Consider the following 20,419-nt stretch of genomic DNA (forward strand, 5'->3'; position numbering starts at 1 on the left):
AAACAAGGAATCAAGGTTTGGTTTCTGTGAGCAAAAAGAAGAGGTAGAAATGAAGTGTTAGACGAGTCACTGAGATGAATAGGAATGCTAATGGTTAGCTTTCTTCAGGTTTGTCATCTGAAAAGCAGCATCATTCCAGAAATAGAGCAAAAACAAACCTTTTAAAAATTTTGGAATAACTTTGTAAAGATGAATTACACACATTAAACTATGCGCATCGATAAAGTAAATAAAATCAGTTTGTGAGTTCATTTTGACTAGAAGTCGAATGCTTTGGTTTGAGCCGAGAATTCATTTAATTGCTGATTTTATTTGCATAAAATCACAACTGTTAAAAATAATCACTGCATTCAGTTTGGAGCAGATGGGGTGTGAGTCAAACTAATGCTTCTCAACTGACTTGTTAGGATCCAAAAATGCAGGTCGGCAAGGAAAGCAGGGAAAACAATGATAAAACCTACAAACATATAATTAGCAAATAACAATTTAATATTTAGGTCTGTATACCAACTGGAATTTTAACCATCTAATTGCAAATTTGTCATTAAGAAAATTCTTGTGCTGTCATACGATTAATCCCAATTATTTGCATCCAAAATAAAGGTAATTAGTGACATATATATATAGGGGTGTACTGTGTATATTTATTATGTAGCTATATATAAATACACACACACACATGCATGTTGAAATTTAAAATACTGTAGCCTATTTGTGTGCATTTATATGTACATACTATACACAAACATATATTATATTAAATTACATTACAACAAAAACGTTTGACAGCACTAGGAATTCCTCAAAACCTATTCAACTTGTTAATGTAAAAAGATAATAAATATACATACAGAACAGTTAGGATTACAAACAGATAAGATTTGCCGTTTTTAAAAGCTGGGAGAAAACATTTCCCATCAACTGTTGTTTTCAACGTCCAATCATTGTGGCTCCTGGAAGAAGCTAGCCAGATTAAGCAATTGAAAATGAGCACAGCACCAATACATTTCTAAGTTTGGAAAACGATATGTTTGTGCAGTAAACAATTTGGCATTCCCCAGTTGATATCCAATGTAAACCATTACTGCTGCTGAACTTCATTGGCTGTCAACAGCAGCGCGTGTCCTTCTGGCGCTGACGCCGCGCGCTCGTGCTGCCGAGCTGTAGACCCGCTGTCAAAGAGCGCGAGCGAGCGAGATCCGCACAGATCCGAACAGCTGCAGCTCCCCTGTCACGTAAGATGCGCCGGAGAACCGAAACGCTATACGGGAGATCATTTCGCCCGGCCGCATGAGAGCAGAACCGCCGCCAAACGCGTAGAGGATTTGTGCCCGTTTCTGCGCGCGCTGCGCACGTGGGGATGTTGCGATGGCATGCACGAGGAGAACCAAAACTTTGGTGTCCACGTGCGTGATTTTAAGCGGCATGACCAACATTTTGTGTCTGCTCTACGTCGGATGGATCACCAATTATGTGTCTAATAACGGAAACGTCAAAGTTGCAGGGAGGACGCACGAGAAAAAGTTTGACGATGACAGCAGAGGAGAAACGCTGAGGATTATAGAGAGACTGGACAGACTGGAGAGTGTTGTGAACCAGCACATCCAAGGTAACCATGTTTTGACAGGACAACATGATTTATATTAACGGCATGTTCTTTTTTTTTTTTTTTATTTTTTTTATACAGTCGCTGTATATCACAGTACCACTTGCGGCAGATATTGAGATCAATGTTGGTTTAAATGCGCTTTGCGATTCATATGCTTATTTTAATGATGCTCTCTATGGCTTTGTTTTTTTATATATAGGCTATCTAGACGCATAGAGATGAATTGGAGACCGATCACAATGTTATAGCACATCTATCTGGACCGTATTCAGCTCCCAGCAGATTTCTGTATTCAGCTGGTGCAGTGTAAACTCAGGTTTATTGCTGCTAGAGAGGGGGCATAAATTTAGCACTTGGCAAAGTCCTCGCGTAAACATCAGTCCCGTGGCTGGTGCCATCATGTTGCTTTGCTGGACTCAGACAGGACAGCTGGGAGCGATGATAACCTGCAAGAGTTTGAACAGCTTCTCATCCTGGATGATTAATCATCATTAGTGTTCTGTTGATGTCGATCTAATTCGGTAGTGTTAAAAAATATGGCCTTGGAATGAAATAAGGAGGGGCGCTCGCTTCAAAACATCCCCCCATTTATGCCCTAACAGGCTTTGTGTGGGGAATTGTGTTTCTGTAAAGTATTAATGCATGCCTTAATCTTGTTGAGAAGCATTTGGCTGGATTTATGGGATACGTCGGCCTGTACCATAAGTACAGCTCCTGTGCTGAGCTCAAGGTCTTAAAGCTTGCTTCTCGCTCAGTGCAGCCGTAGTGAAGCCATAAATGTCAATCAAAATATACCCAGTACACCTACACGATGAGGCACTTAAGCGATTGAGTGTATCATGCTACATTTTATACTGTTTCAAAAAAAGACACCACATAATGATGCCTTCCTCACTTTTTTTCACATCATGTCATTTTTGGGGGATTTTAAAATTGCATACAGAGAAAACCACAGATATATGTACCGTAAACAAGTGTAAACACTGTGTTTTTTTACTGTTAAAATATTAGTTTGAGCCTGCTGAATTGCTTGACAACGGCAGCTTTAGCACGATTTGCTCAGAGAAACTTGTTTGAAAACAGTTATTGTTTTTGCTTTGAAGACTCATTTTATTGTCCGACATTAAATTTATTACTGAGAGAAAATTACCAGGATTTTTTTTGTTTTACTTCATTAACTGAGAGTATTAGACCACAGTTTAATCTAATTGAAATAATTTTATTAAGGTGGAAAAGGATATACGATTTAAGTATAAATCTTTAATGTAATGTATGAAATTGTTTTAGTTTATTTTACTGCTCTAGTTTGTGTGTTGAAGGAAAGCTAATAATTAAATAAAGTAAAAATTAATATAAAAGCAACCAAAACAAAACCATAAAATATTGAATCATTTATTTGTCTATTTACACGTCATGGAAGCATTTGAAATGAACTTAAATCACAAGTAAATATTTTAGGTCAAAGAGGTTTGTCTCACCTCTTTGTTTGGAAATGAAAATTTAATTTTCAAAATGCTCCTGTACTTCAGAGTGTAAGTCAAAGACGTAAGAAATAATCAAGAAGGCTCAGATTTGCTTGCAGTCTCCTCCAGTTTTACGAAAACTGAGTCAGTGGCTGTCGGAGAGTCTCATTTCTCCAAAATCCATTAAAAGTGAAGAGTCCGGTTTTCACGCCCATCTGAACTGTCTGATTGCATTGTCATTGGCAGAGACTGAGTATGGACCTCCAGTTTTGCGTTGGCACGAGCAACAGTGTTGATGTGCTGTCTTACAGAGGGAAAGAAATGAAGCCACCTCTTCCCCAGACCCGGTTTCAATTAGCAAATGTGAACTTTGGTTAGTAGAAGGTCACTGTGGAAATGCCACGTTTATTGTGCTTTGCTTGTGATGGCCAGGGATACAAATTCTGGTGTTGTACCATTTGAAATGTGGAGTGTAAGATGCTGGAGAAGTGGGGAAAAAGCAAGAAAAACAGGTCTACTGTACGTCTTTTTATGTGATAAAATTAGGTTTGAAATTAAGTTGCAAGGATTAACTGCACTTTAAATTGTCACGGTTAATTAAATCACATACGTTCTGCTAAAATGAGTGTTTCTGTTACATGGAACGGGACTGTTGCAGCTTGCGCAAAACGCGAACAATCATTTCATTAGCGGTGCACCAGCTTAAAATGACATGCTTAGAGACACGGACCACAGAGGCGCTCATTATTAACTGCGACAGATTGACCGAACAGCAATCCTTTACTTTTAACAGCAGCCCGATTTCAATCTCACAAAAAAAAAAATATATATATTATTCTCAGGCCACATGTAAAATCATATCAATTTTTATAAATGATGTAAAAATGAATAGCCTAAATATGCCAATAGATGATTGATTATGATAATATTTCATTTCCATCATTAGTAACAGTTTCACCTGTGGGATGAAGTTAATATTAGTCTTGTATTAACAGTACTTCATTAACTTTATTTACGATTACTGTTGTAGTATTATTCATAAGTAAACATTAAATACTTTTGTGATCTATTTCCATTTGTTATTTTCAAAGGAGAGATCCTGTCAAGGATCTTTATAGAGCAGAGGTCACTTTTTTAAATTCCAGTGGGAGAGATGGACTTTTGTTTGTCTTTTGTTTATTATTATTTTGTGCTGTATTGTTGGTTACCGTTATACTGTTATTTCTGTTTCAAAAGCCAGCAACAAATAACACTTTAATATCGAAAGAGTGTTCGTGTGGTTTTATACATTAGTAATGTCAAATGAATAAATACATAATAATCGTCATATTCAGAAAACCGAGATTATTCCTCAGACAAACAAAATCCATAATCGTTGCATCTTTAATGTCACGGTGTGGGTTTATTTTCATAACACTGCCTAAAAGTTTATGCAAAGAACTAAGGCAGAGCTGTTATTCTCACTGTAGTGTTGCCGCTGCGCCATATTCTAGGCACGCTGTGTTTTGTTGTGAAAGTGGAACTACTTTGTTTGTGTTTTCAAAAGAAGACGCAACTAGAAATCAGTGGTTAGGTTTTATTAGGTTTTTAGTATTTACGACACCGTTCCAGAACAGTTCAGCACAAATATTAGTTTGATACCTAAGGTGTTAATCTCGTCAACTCCAGCGAGCCAATAGGCATGCGGCATGCTTGATGTGTCTAAATCATGTAATTAACCGGTGAGTGATCAAGGAAAAACATTAGTGAGTATTCTGAACTTCGCAATATGGTGGAATAAGTCCTAATTTATAAATAAAAGTGTCAGTCGGCATTTAGCATAGCCATTGTGTCACTACAGCTGCTTTGGTTGCTACAGAAACAGTCAGCTTCATGAATCATGTGCTTGAAATTGCATATGTGCATGGAAATGACCGACCTGAGATGCTTTTTAATGCTATTTAAGTATTTATGAGACAGTTAATTTTGTGTCAGTTTTTTAATATGTCAGTACAGAGTTTGTCACGCTTGAAAAAGCGAGGCCTTTCGAAAAAGGTCACCAAATAAACTGACTTTTTCTGAAAGGTCCTTTGCTATGGTGTTACGAAAACATTGCTCTGTTTGTTCGAACACCCGAATCAGCCCGACAACAGCAACATTGACTCACCCAATAGCACGAGTTTGAGGCGCTTTCGGGGCATGCTATTGGTCATCCACACCAACAGCGTGCCCGGAAAGCGTTCGAGGGAACTCGTTCGACTGTTTAATAATTCAAGTGGCATATTATATTATTAGATATTTAAAGTGTAGCGCACAGAAATGTTTAACTTATTTTTTACCGTATAAAAATCCATTCCACGGATTTTCCTCAGAGTGAAAACGTGAAAAAATTCCAGTTTCCATCTGAACCTGCTCATTCGTGCTTCCCTTCTCTTTGAAGCCCTCAAAAGCACGTCCCTAACTGGAGTCGGTGTAGAGGGAGTACAGTAGAGTCTTGTATTCGCATGCTCATGGGTGAATGCTGTGCAAACAGCTGCTGAGTTTCTGTACATCTAAAGAGAACAGCAGCGCTGTACCGAGCGAGAATAACTCACCCGTTCTCTTTCCATTTTCTCACAGCTCTGCGCTGAAGATCAGCAGGGTGCCTGAGAGCTATAAAAATCCCACCTTCGTACTATTATCTTTTCTTTTCTCTGTGCCCCGTTCGCAAGTTCATGAGTTCATGAGTCACACTTTTCGAGTCGAGTGTTACCCCGCTAATTTATTTTGGACTGTCTCATTACGGTGCGCCTGCCTGACAATTAACGCTGGGTGTTTTTGCGCACGCACCCCGCAGGCATGTGTTGTTCTGTTGTACTGCCTCTGTTAAATACCACCTGAGATTGTTATCGTTATCAAAGGTGTTTTTGTCCACGGTTCTCTTATTATAGGATAGGACGCAAGAGGGCTCGTTTTAACACCACGCTTCACTTGCTGATGGGAAATGAAGGAGAAACGCCAGAGGGAAGGAGCGGGTGGAGGATACTTGATAACATGGAGGTCACAATGCACACTGGAAAGTTGCTTCGTCAGTCTGTGATTTTTCTCAAAATGTCTTGATTGGCTCTTTAAATGTGTTGTAGTTAATTAAAGGCGGGTAATTGCTTAGACACCCATCAGATTTTGCTAATTAAATGAGTCGTCTCTGTGGTGGCAAGGCGCGCTCAGTCTAGACAGTGAAAATTAAATCCTACCAGCAGTTTATTTACTACAGTCTTCCTATGAAGAAACATTTGTCTTTTTAGATGATAAATTTAGTTAAATGCTGTACAGGGGAAACGGTAACTGAAATATAACCTCTGTGATCTTATTGTGAACAATTCATCCGTTCCATTATCTATTTTTATATGCTTTGACATATATTTCAATATTTAATTAAAATATTTGTAATATTTAATTAAAATGTTATAACTTTTTCTACATGAATAATTAGTATTAGTATTTTAATTTTTAATTAGTATTGGACCATGATTAATCAAAATTAATCTTATCCAAAATAAACGTTTTTGTATATGTAATATATATATATATATGTGTGTGCTGTGTATATTTATTATGTATATATAAATACACATACATGCATGTATATATTTAAGAGAAATTATGGTTATATATTAAAAATATTTATATATAGTATAAATTATATGAATATAAATATATACATGTAAATCATTTTTATATATATGAAATACAAATTTTCATGTTATGGTAGAAATTGTAGAAATGTAACATATATATATATATATATATATATATATATATATATATATATATATATATATATATATATATATATATATATATATATATATATATACATTCAGCAGAGACTTTTATCCAGAGTGATTATCATGATTATTATAAAAATAATAGTTTTTATTATTGTTTTAAATATAATCTAAATGTATATGTGCGCACAATAAATATATACAATGATGAATCAATAAATTACAATAAATCACCAGTAAAAAAAATGTATAAATATACCTCATTTCTTAATTTTCGATCATTTTATTAGCTCCCACTTTATTTACAGTAATTTTCTCATGCAGCTGAAGCAGCCATCACTGTGTTTGCTCAAAAGGAAAATGACTGTACAAGAGAGGATGCAATATCACAAGCTGAGCGTGTAAAATACCCTTAAGTCATGTTTGAGGTCAGAATTAGGGTTAATCTTAATGTGTGGGAGAACTGTTTCAGAACAGTTTTTTTTCGTAGCTCCTGTTTACATGTATCATCATAAGGTCAGCTCCCGATAAGCACTTTCTTCCCCTCTGTCAGTAGTCTCCACTTAGGGTGCATCCGGCTGCACTGATTTGTCAGCCCGTCTCACAGATGTCTGTCGTCCGGAGAGCAGCCCATAATCAAGCTTAAGCTTCGGTAATCTTCAGCTCTATTCCACAACTAGTCAAACGAGTAATAACATAGGATGAATGACAGCGTGTCTTTTGTTTTATGATTGATTCTACTAAAATCTGGCAAGAAATGCAGATATACATACGAGGTGATTTAGTCTTGTGATTTCTGTTTTATTCAGACTGATTCATTCGAAAGAATCGCCTTAGTTGAATGATTCATTCACACGTTAGATGCCACTTTAGCCCGTATGTTTGCAGTTGTGTGCCGTTAGCCACGTAAACAGTAATCTGGTGCTGCTCCTGAATAGCGATGCAGGACACAGTCACAGAGCCAATGACCCGGGGTTAAAAACTGAGTCAGTTGCCCTTGATTAACCGAGCGGGACCATACTTCTGTGTGCGGCAGAGATGTCCTTGCTTGAATGAGTGACATTCTGTGAATATTTCACAAAAACAGTAGCGTATATTTAGTCTCTGGCTATTTTTTGGCAGCAAAAAAAAAGGAACCTCTCTAGCTAAATTATAATCAGGAAAAGAGTCATATATACTATTTAGTATAATTGTACAATGATATCTGTAAACGGATGCTACGATTGGGCATCATAATTAAGTATTAAAAAGTGGCGCAAAAAAGTAGCTGAACTATGTTGTGATTTACAAAAAAAAAAAAAAATAATAAAAATATATATATATATATATATATATATATATATATATATATATATATATATATATATATATATCATAATATTTGCATTTGCAATGAAGATAGAGTTCATCCCAACAACCTTTTCTAATATAACTCTAATGTAATTTTACACTCAGATTGTTTCAGTATATTCTGTTCCTATTCATTAACCTTTCATTAATATTCTGCGTAATTAACTTCAAAACAGCACCTTAAAATAGCTGTAGCACAGCAGTGGCTGTTATATCTGCTCTCCCAGTGTTGTTCTCACCTACACTGTAAAAAAAAATCTGAATTGCCAGAATTTCACCATAAAAAATTAAAACTCAAATTTACAGTTAGATACTGTAATTTCATGTATCTGTTGTACCGGTTTTGTAATATACTGATAACCATCAAAAGCAGGTGGTGATTATAAAGTCACATGATGAACCGAAGCCACTTTTAAATGCACAGCGTCAAGACAAACACTAAACGCTGTCATGGTAACACACGTGAAACTAAATTATTCAATAAACATTCATTTGCACTTTTTTACATTAATAAATTTTGCAGCCTGTTAGTAGGGCCAGTTATATTTAATAGATTCAATAATAAAAAAAAATTGTGTATGTATTATATTATTTTGAAACAGTATTATATATGATAGTTAAGTTACTTTATTGTGCACAAATGGAAATTTGACTTCACTACACAAATACACTTAACATCGTCACACAATTTACATAAAAAGACAACAAGTAACACTGTCACCTCATCTCACACTCAGGACCCCGTATTTTAGATTCTGACAGCAGTTGGCACAAATGACATTTGATACACATTTCTCCTTGTTGCCTTGATGGTAGATGCTGAAATTTAGTATTCAAAGGATGAGAACAATCTTCAATAATAACATGCTTTTTGTTCGACTCTTGATTGATCGATTTCATTCAGTTGTCTTTCTGGTTGTCCTACAACCGCACTAGCAGTTTGAACTACTCAATACAGTTTTTGCTTTTCTTTAAGAGAACTGGGATGTTTTTAGCTTCCAGGAATTGTGTACAGATCCTTTCAACACGGGGGCCGTGCATTATCATGCTGCAACATGAGGGGATGGTCGTGGATGAATGGCACAACAATGGGCCTCAGGATCTCTTTACGGTATTTCCGTGCATTCAAAATGCCATAAAACGGTACATTTTAGAGTTGCCTTTTACTGTGACCAGCCTAAGGCACACCTGTGCCATCATGCTGTCAGCATCTTGATATGGCCATACAACAAGTGCCATATCATCCATATATCTAAACTAATTCAAATGTAAATGCTGGATCATTAATTTGTTAATGTACAACGAGAAAAGTGAAGTATTGTACAAAATGACGTAATTGTTTAAAACTCTATAACGTAATTTTGGTGTAAGCTTTTAGATGTTATTATAGTACAAAATAAAAAGAGCAAACATTTGCAATGCTAGCAGATGAACCTTGACTAAAACAGCGAAAGAGCCTTTAGATTCGTCATAGAGCAGAAAACAAACTGTGGCGACTGTCTGTCATAGCTGGACATCTCACACACTGACCCATGAGGGTTTCATGGAGACCGGGCCACGGCTCGCCCAGCAGGCACACCTGAGGGACTGAATTCAAATGTCTCTCTGTGACTTTATTAACCTTTGCACTGGTTATAGAGTGCAAGAGTATATCGCCAACAGCGGGAGCCGCATCTTAAACCTCTAATCACATATGCGTCGCACAGCATCCTGACAATTGCTCTCAAGTTGTGTGCATCAGGACAATAATGGCTCCTGAACAGAAGCAGAAAACAGATCAGTGGAACTGTCTCTTGTTATCATTGCGCTGAAGCTGGAAAGCTATTGTGTTTGCAACAATTCTCGCATGACTGTGTTGATGCATTCGGAAAAGCTGACGTGTCATGCGGTTTGCAAACACAAAAATAGATGTTTTCTCATGTCATGTTCTTGTGGGGCTATTTCTCAGCTTCAGATGTGTCTTTGTCTGTTTTATGAACTTAATTTGAACCCAACTATCAAACTGCGTCCTTCTTTGAATTTTTGAGGACTTGTGACTTTTTCAGTTTGATCAGTTCATCTTTTTTGGTTTTTGTAAGTCGGTGGATAAACGTATGAAGCTAAATATAAATTGCCATGTATTAAACTCAACAAATAGAGATGTTCCTCTGTGTTCGCTGTTTTCTAACAAAACTGCAATAAAGCCGATGTAAATAACACGCATATGAGTTCTGGTCGGTTGTATGTGTCATATTTTGCCCGGATAATTTATTATAAGCCAGTATTTGGCAGACACTTTGTAAACATGGCCCCTAGGAATTATTTTTCTGTCACATTTTGCTCTCTGATCTGGCATTTATGTAACATGTTTTTATTTAAATAAATAAGTAGCTCAACGGAGTCACAGATGGTGGAGTTTTGACTTTTTTTAGTGTGTGTAATAGGGACCTGTGCTGAGCTGTTAGTTAAAGCTGAGAGCTCACTCTGTGCATTAGGCCACCTATTAATGAACTGACATGACGGAGAGGGAAAGCCTGTAATTGGTGTATTATTTCAGGTACACTCCATGATTCCAAGTAATCATACTGTTGGACACAATACTGGGGAAAAATTGTAGTTATTAAAAATAAAATGAATTCTTGTGCCAGTATTGATATGTGTGATATCAGTCATAAAACTCAATATTAGAGATAAATTAATACTAGAAATGATTTTTGAACATTTCGTATATGCAGATGATGTAAGTGATTTAAACTTTTTAATTAATTTACAGTCTTATTAATTGTGTTCCATTCTTGTTTAACCTGTTTAAAAATAATTTCTATTTCATTATAATGTTTCTCTTTGTGTGCCTTATTTTAGCACTTTGAATTCAGTTAGTATTTTCAGCTTCCTTATTTTAGTCACTAAAGTGATTTCTAGAGGATCTTGACTGTGATTTTAGTGCCTTTTTGTTTGGCAGTAGCGTCTGGATGAGGCCGTAATTATCATCTTTTCTCTAGGATTGTGTTTTGCATGTAGAAATTACTGGCAATGAGCTGTAACGTTTGATTTATGAGGCCGAAGTCATTCATTTTGCAAGGAAATCAACACAAGTGCTGTTTTGTAGAGAAAAAAAACACCCTCTTGCCTTTGTGCAAAGCCTGTTAACGGTTCAGACACAGATTTGAGATTTGGAGCCCACACGTAATAATGCATTATATCACCTGAGGGACATTCAGTTCCATGTATCCTGCTGCTAATGGTGTTCTGGCAATTAACATGGCCGTCCATGGCCGCCCATGCGCTCGTGTGCACATAAACATTCAGTGGCAGGGAGCATCCTTCCGACTTCTAGGTCACCTGCTAATGCAGTTTCTAGCACAGCCCATGGCTGTCCATGTGAACAAAAGGCCATGCATTAACCAGCTCAATTTCAAAGCGACTGAAAGAACTTGGTTTCTTGAAGCATCTTTTTGTTGTTTGTCCTTTAATTTTGCACAGTTTTAATACAAGCCTGTGAATGTTATCAGCGTGACAGGAAGTCTACCAAAATGCAGCAGAAAGAAAATGGTCTTTTGTTGCCTTTTGTAATACTGGTGTCAAGGACAGGGGATTGCTAAACAAGATGTGTGGCTGAGACACGAATTTGAGATTCAGGGACAGGGATGTGCATGAATTTTAGAAACTTTCAGCGCAGAGCACTCCCTACATTTTACAAAATTTGGTTACACTTTATATTGGGCTGCTTTAACTACTATGTACGTACATCAAAAATAAGTACACTGTATTTCTTGTGTTAATATTGTATTTAAAAATTTTTCAATTTTTTCTATTTTCAAATTTGCCTTTATTGCGGTATGATACGGGTAAGGTTAGGGACAGGTTTGGTGGTATGGGTAGGTTTAGGAGTGGGTTGAGGTGTAAAGGTTGGGTTAAAAGTGTAATTATAAATGTACAGACACTTATTACTGATGTAATTACATATAGGTATTTATTGTAAAAGCATATTTGTACACAATAGTCTTGCTGCGATAGACGGTGTTGGCGGTGAAACCGGAGTTGAGCCGCAACACCAGTTACATCACTTGCCCACCGTGACACCGCCGTTTTGTTTTTTAATACAAATAAATATTTAGTGCGGTGAGAGAACAGACAATTAAAACTGAAGTGGCTGCTCAGTGCAGCACATCGAACAAATGACGGTCACGCTCAGATCAGATATGATTCATTACTAGGGAGAGTGAGTTGAGCTGACAGACAAGAAGAGTGAGGTAAGACAGACCAGACTATGACGGAAGAGTTTCAAAAGAAATAAAATATTTGGGGTTTTGAAAAGCCCGTTGACTTCTACCATCAATCTAAGTGATAATGCATGTAAAAAAAAAACATTTGTTTCTCATTTATTTGGTTCCACGGTTTTTGCTAATTTTTATGTTATTTAAACTGTATTTTACATCAAGGTGTATGCAGTCTGTGCTTACTTATGTTCTTACTCATTTTGATAATAAATGTTATAGCTACAGAATTATTTGTTCCTCATTCTTTAGTTTTTGATAGGCTGCCTATTTCAGCGTTGTGTAAGTTAATTGTTGTTTTATTTTATATAGAATGGTGTATTTTTTGTTTTTTTTTTCACTAAAAGTTCTATGTTCTGCCAATGTGAAGGTGAAAGTAAAATACGCACAGTTCTTTTAAGGGTTATATTAAGGTTATTTAAAAGTGAAGGGAGGTGAGTGAAAGAAGAAAAACTCAAACAAAGTAAACAACTAGCAAACAACTGCTTGTTGCCGAATTGCTGCCAACTTAAAAGCGAAATTAAAAGTAAAACACTTACAGGCTGTTTAAAACAGTATAAAATCTATAGACTGAAAACTCAAACGACCCACCACCGTTGTTGTTACACGTCAACAATCCTTACTGCATCAAATTATTAATTTAAATATAAGTAGTTAAGCCCACCCAATATAAAGTGGGAACCAAAGTTTTGAATTAACCATGCAAAAATATTTCTACTTTATTTGACATTTTTATCTTCTTGTTTATTTCAAGGTTTCAATTATGACTTTCAGACGGCTTTGAGTTTAGTTTTCAGACTTGCAAAAAATTTCAGAGTTTGCTTTGTGAAACACGCACAAAGACATTCTCTTATGAACTTTATTTAGTCTTACATTCCAATGAAATAACCCTGAGCATTTGACAACTACAATTCTGCATAACATTTGTTCCTTTTAGCACTCAGAATTAATGAGAAAGTGATTGTAGAAATACTGAAATTCGTTTGAATAATTCACTGCTCAATGTCGTGGATTAATAGCAAGGCGTATTGAATATCGCCCAAAGAAACACTATTTTCTTTTTGCCAAAGAAAGAATAATTGCCCGTGTCGAGGTGTGGAATCCATTCAGAATAGCTAGCTTCCCTACAGTTTCCTAAAGTTATTATGCCTATTCACAAGCTCTGTGAATTGGTGAGGAAATTTTGTGTCAGATGATGATTTAGCTCTGTGTGGTGCACATCATGGCCTGCATTTACCAGCAGGCTCACCAAATTATTATCTACAAAAAACTTAAAGCCATTTCTGCTTCAAGCACAATAGACTGTATTCTATAAGTGAAAAACCTCTGGGATGAGAGAACATTTTGTATACATACATTTACATAGCGTTAACCTAGCGGCAGTTTGCCTGTAGCTAACACGCTGAGCTAACATGAAGTAGATGCCGTCAGTGACTCAAATGACTCACACCATTTCAATTACCCATAAGAACCGTTAATTGTGAGGCCTGCCTTCATTTCACACTCTGCAGGGTTGCATGAACTCTCTAGCTGTGTGCTGTTTGGCAGCTTTTAGCTTGACTTTGAAAGGCAGTTAGCACACTCCAGTTAGAAAGGATAATGTACCTGATACTATAAACTAGCGCTTGTCATAGACAGTGCTAAATTTTTGCAGTGATATACCATAAAGCATGAACATGATTGGTGTTTTGGGCCACCTGATGCTGTTTTTACATAGTGGCTGTTACTTTATTATGTTGAACTGGCTAGCAAATTTGTCTAATATAGACTCAACAGAAAAAAGTGCCTGTAGCGACATTTGTGCAAAATTATGTTTTTGATTCTTGCAAGCTTCACAACTCTTTAAAAGTGAAATGTCCAGTGGCTTTATTCAAAACAGATGAAAGTGGTAAATGAGTGGCCCTAAAAGGTTAACATACCACAAACTGTACTATAAAGCCTCACCCAGATTTAACCAGTTAAAACGGCATAAAAATGCATTAGCTGAAGTAATCAAGCTTCCTCTATGAGCTTTTTTATCATGAATCATGTTTCTCAGGGCTAAGTTCAGTGTTGTACCAGGTGAGCTACAGAGCAAGTTTACTATGCACATACTATGTATATATGGTATATAAAGCATATATATATATTGTTTTATATATATAAATATATTTATAACAAATATGAGAATGTATTCGTTTACAAATGATGCACTATGGTAAAAAGGGTTTTGAGTTAATAACATAGTATTGTTTTCCAATGATTACTTTCCATTGCGTCAATCAAAAGAAGAAAATCTGTATTTAATTCTGAGTAATTTTTTAATAAATTACAGTATGTTTCTAACTGAATTATTAAATAGACCATTGAGTCGGGTTACATGCAAATAAGGGCTTGCTTGGTGTTCCACTGAAGAAAGTATGTGAAACAGTTTTAAAATGACATCAGGGCGAGTAAATGCAGAATTTCTCATTTTAAGTCTTTATATAAAATTTGTGGTCTTGTTTTGTCAGACTATGACTGTAAATCATCACGGTCTGATAGAATGGGGCTGTTTGGATTGTGAAGCCTTGTTCTGTTTTAGATGTTTGTCACTGAGTAAGGCTCTGGTGTACATGTATGATTCAGATGCTCAGACGTGTCTCTGTGAAGTCAGAATCCATTGCGTTAGGGTTACATCAGTGGCAACTTGGAGGCATCAAGCACTTCTAACATCTGAAGCACTTCAGATTGGTGGAGATGGGATATTCATAGTAACATGCCAATTGAAACTGACTTTGTTGCTGTGTAATGGTATGCACCCCTCAAGTAGGGTACTTAGCATGCACTCGGGTGTAATGCATCCCACGGCAGATAATAAAAAATTAATTGATTATTTCTCTTAAGAGTTGCCAAGACATTCTTTAGGACCTTTGACTGATCTATTAATTTATGTCGTGTAGCTTCAGTGGGCTCTTTAATGTGCCTTAATAAGGCGACAGGAACTGTCAACTTAGATGTCTCATCTGCTGTCGTCATGGCGCCAGCAGGACATTTTAACCCGGCAGATGCTTACATAACAGCTTTTAATGAGAAGAGCAGCCAAAATGGCATTCATCACCAGTGAGTGGTTCACTTAGCAGCTTGGTCATTTCCACTGTTGTGAATATTACACCTATGTGCTCTCAACCGGTTTATGTGATCTGATTTGGCTTGACGTTTAGAGAGTTAGATGTTTGGATTCAATTAATTAAAAGAGCAAGATGTCAGTACATTTGTCGTCAGTTATTTTCACTGCCTCATTGGTGTCAATGTATGTTAATATCAGTCTTCTGCCTGTTATATTTATAGAATACATTTACTGAAATTTTGGCCTTCCACATGCTTGTTTGCACTGATGAGGACATTGCTGTGCTAAAATACTCTTGAGTTGAAATACTGAAATACTGCTAAAATACTCTGGCAGGGTTTCTGGCTCTTCTTATTCTTCTTCTGATTTCTGAAGGAATTAAAAGAGTTGGTCCTTTTTAGTGAATCGGTAACATACATTGTATGGTATTTCGACTTAAAAATGAAAGCTTCTTTTGAGCTTGTTCTTTTTAGCGAATCAGTAACATACAACCCAAACTAACATAAAACCAACTGTAATTGGACTCCTAAACAAATGACTGTTTTTTTGGTGAAGCAAATTGTGTAGTCTGATTCCCGAATGAATAACTCTTATGAGTCTGTTCTTTTTAGTGAATCAAAAGCATGAAGAACAAACTGTGTATTCTGAGTCTTGAAAGACTGACTCCTATGAGCTGGTTCTTTTTAGTGAATCAAGCAGAAACTGTGTAGTCTGACTTCTGAATGAATGACTCTTATGAGCCTGCTTTTTGTAAATCAGAATCATATACCACAAAATGCCTGAATGGCTGTCATTCCCGAACGTATTGTTTTTTTGTGAATCAAAACCGTACACAGTGTTTATCTGACTCCTTAACAAATAACTCTTTCTTAAAATGCTTGTGTCTTAACAATTCTAAAACAAATGTTAATGGAATCGAAATCATTAGATATTCTACGATTCCTGTCCCCGTGTGTATTCATGTGCAATTATTAGTGAGTGAAGCCCAATAAATGGGTTTGATGTACATCCAAAACTTCAGAATGTCTTATTCCCCTCTACATCCAACTCCTCTGATTGAGGTGCTCAACGGTGGCCCACTTCCTGTCTCTCTTGTGGTCAGACAGATGGCTGGCCTGGACGGCGGATCACGTTCTGCCTCGCTCTCCTCAGGACCGGCTCTGGCTTCAGGCTGAGCCAGGTCATCGTATTCCAGCCTCGCTTGCTCTCTGTGTCACCATCCCTGGAGGGCTGCAAAAACTCTCAGAGAAATTGAATAAAATATATTTCCTGACTTTGCCAGCAAACTGTCCTTTTCCATAAGCTGCACAGAGTGTGATGGAGGGGAATGTGCAGATGGAGTGTTTAGACGGTCAGGACACGTACCTTCTGTTTCTCCGTTCTGTAGCCTTGGGTTGCCCTGCCTCAGGTCACAATATTGTTTAATGATGGTGGCTGGGACATTAGCCCTGTAGCCTTCATACTTTCAAGGGATTCATGCACTAAACTCAGAAAAATAATAAATAAATAAAATACTATTTGGCTGTTATAGTCTGGCAATAATGTTCTGGGAAGACAGATATGAATATTAGGGTTTGAAGATATGAATATTTGGATTTTCCCCTCTGTTTTTCTTCTTTTTATCTCTTTGTCTTTTATGTTACTGTTCAGAAGTTTAAAGATTTTCTAATGTTTTGAAAATGTCTACTGCTCACCAAGGCTGCATTTATTTGAAAGAGTGCTATTGTGAAATATTACAGTTTAAAATAGCCTATTGTGTTTTATTAAAATTGAATGTATACCTGTGATGCAAAGCTAACATTTTCAGCATCATTACTTTAGTCTTCGGTGTCACTTCAACCTTCATAAATCATTCAGTATGATTTGGTGTTCAAGAAATGTTTCTTATTTTAGTTTATTTCCAATAAATAAAGTAAATTATGACTGGATTATTTGTGTAAAATTACTCTGCGATTGTATATTATATTAATGCAGCAGGTTCCTACATTGCTTGGCAACTGCAAACAGTTCAATGTTAGTTTAATAAACTTGATTATGCAAAAAAAAATGTGTAGTCACAGCAAGGCTCAGCAAGGAAAGCACTAATATATTTGTGTTTTCAGCATAAGAAATTAACAATTACATTCACTGGTACTCTTTGGAAAAGGCACCAGTAATTACAAACTTATTGGAAGCATGAATTTAGCTCAGCACTCTCCAACTTCTGAGGTATGTCTTTCATCTGAAATATGCACTTAATATAATTGCCATGAAAGAAATAAGATCGGTCTGACCCCTATCTGTGTAATTAGTCTACTTTGGGCAACGTGATCTCGTGATAATTCATATACATTTTACATAAAATGTTGTTTTATAAAATGTAAATGTTCTTACGTTTTTTTATAGGCAAAACTGGTGTATTTTTACATATTTTAAGCATTTAAGCGTATAAAACTTCATTTTATTACTTTTGTTGTTTTTAGTTGTAATATCAATGACCTTGTTTGCAACTGCATTATTAAACTGTTTACTTAATGAGAAATGATAACATTTCATTCTGTTCTGTGTGATTTCTGCTGCCAGCTTGTTTCCAAAATAGGCCTTTATAATGTTAAACAAGACTTTATTTTAAAACTTTTAAAACTAGTTTAATCTTTACTTCTCATTTAATATCTAACTTGCGTACCATGGCCAAAAAAGGCATTTTCTTTCACATGCTGTGACTGACAATAAAATACACCAAAAAAAGTAACATAATTACAAAATGAATAAATTTTATTTGTGCGCTGTACTCCAAATCTTCCAGATCCATACGACTGAGAGGAACACACTCAAATCCAAGCCTTTATTCAGCAATTTTCATCCCTGTCCCGAGCAGCGAGACTAGTGGGCATAAATAGTAAAGCTTTCGCCTGACTGACGCACTTGTTACAATTCAAATGTTACCGCCTAAAAATACAGGTTTCACAGCAGGATACTCTAATGCTGATTGGCTCTCGCCTGCATTCGTCACGGATTTCAACATGTCGTCTTTCTGGTTAGGTGTATTCAAATGAGTTCACGGAGGGATGATCAGGAAAATAATCTGGATAATGTTTTCACAGATTAACAATATAAATTTTGCTCTGAACCTATTCTTCCAGAGAGGACTGTGGCTGCAAAACATTGTCATTTGGGTTACTTTTGGTACTGCTTTTGACATTTTTGGAGTAAATAACTTATTGTGTAGTAATTGTGTTTATCTGTCTGTCATATTTTTCTTATACTGTACAGAGATAGTTATGTTTAGGTTTAGAGGTAGGAGTGGGATTAGAGGCTATAAAAATATTTTTATAAAATTATTTTTCTGCATATTTTGGTCAATTACGACAGAGAGAAGGCCAGACAACAAGATTTATTTGACAGCACAGTGTTTGTGTATTACATATCTAATCAATGCAATTAAATTTTTTTTATGAATACATAACTTGCATTAAAGTGTCAGTCATGTATTGGTCAGTTATGCAGTTTTTAATGATGATGTCTATTTGTTGTTTTTAAATATTAAGATTGCATGTGGAAGAATATCTCCAGGAATGATATCTAAAAGTGACTTTTGCTTTTCCACAAGTAATAGCAGGATTGATTGAGCATTTGAGAGTATTGTCTAGAAGCCATTCACAGCTCTGTCTGTCACGGTTACAGATGCTATTGCTGTGTTCTGCTTGTGGAAATGGCTTTGGGCATCTGGTCATTTGTGAAGCTTTGCTAGCAGCTCTCAACTGGCCAGAATGTATAATAACGGCTGTTAGTGTGCAGAGAGACAATCCAGCACAGAGATATGTTCAAAACAGCGAGAGAGAGAGAGACTTTCAAATGTGTGGAAATATAAGAGCGATTTGCAATAAATAAAGCAATAAACTGGTGTATGATGGTGTCTGTGCCAAATATTTGCTCTGGCACAATAAAGCGAACGAATAATGAAATTGGTCTGCGGTGCTACTGACAATAAATTGAAGCATTTATACATTTCTTGTAAAGGGCTATTTACATCTTTGTCCAATGGTCTAAATAGCTACACAGGATTTTTACGATAGTGGACTGTATATGCAATATGTTGTTATTTATATACCTTTTTAGACAATGTGAACAAATCATTGTTGTGTATCTGCCCTCAACTCAGTTAGAGCTGTGCTGCTGGCTAATTTAATCAAGTAGAGTATCCTATTACCTCTTAGTCGTGCACATCTTATCCTAGCAGCAGTAACAGGTCAACAAGCTCATGACGTTACAGTTTTTTTAAAACAATTGTTCCATTTGAGCAGAATTAAGAGCTGCATGTCGAAAACATCATGCATCATTAAATTATGGGTGTTCCTTCAACTATAAGTAACATCCTCCCAAATAAATACTGATTTCATTTGTTTGTTAACACAATAAATGGTTAAATTTTTTAATATATTTAAATTAAAACTTAAATATTAATTTTTAAGTTGTATGGTAATAGTTATAATATATATACTCATATAAAGATTTGGTAAATGTGTTATGTGTTTTGTAATTTTTATGATTTTTTTTTTTTCTCTTTAGCTTTAACTTATTTCTGTTTCTGTTTTACTGTTCTGTTTCTGTTTTCTGTTGTACTGATGGTACCGATGCTGTTAAGATCTCTAAAGTTGCAAAGACTAAAGTTTCAAAACCAAATAGATATTTTTTATAAAAATTATGACTTGTCAACAAAGCCCTAAAAAGCTTGTTTAAACACGCCCTGATTATTCTTCATACAGAGTGGGTTTATTTTATTAGTGTTGTTCCTGGCGCCATGTTCTGGAGATACTGTGTTTTGTTATGAAATTGAAACTTTCTTTGTGCTTCCAAAAGAGGACACAACTAGAAATTAGTGGTTAAGTTGTATTTACAGCACTGTTCCAGAACCGTTCAACACAAAC

At 36.0% G+C, this 20,419-nt stretch overlaps 1 protein-coding gene across 1 annotated transcript in view; it reads left to right on the plus strand.

The window, feature by feature from the left end:
- Positions 1–1,080: 1,080 nt before the first annotated feature.
- The window catches only part of galnt18a (UDP-N-acetyl-alpha-D-galactosamine:polypeptide N-acetylgalactosaminyltransferase 18a), a 45,259-nt gene continuing 25,920 nt past the window's right edge, over positions 1,081–20,419 (plus strand). The window contains exon 1 of the mRNA XM_043228737.1: positions 1,081–1,609. Within this exon, the coding sequence (XP_043084672.1) occupies positions 1,369–1,609 (241 nt within the window). The 5' untranslated portion in view covers positions 1,081–1,368. The remainder of the gene's footprint in view (positions 1,610–20,419) is intronic.

Source organism: Puntigrus tetrazona, chromosome 25 (genome assembly GCF_018831695.1).
Source record: "Puntigrus tetrazona isolate hp1 chromosome 25, ASM1883169v1, whole genome shotgun sequence".
Classification (NCBI taxonomy): Eukaryota; Metazoa; Chordata; class Actinopteri; order Cypriniformes; family Cyprinidae; genus Puntigrus; species Puntigrus tetrazona.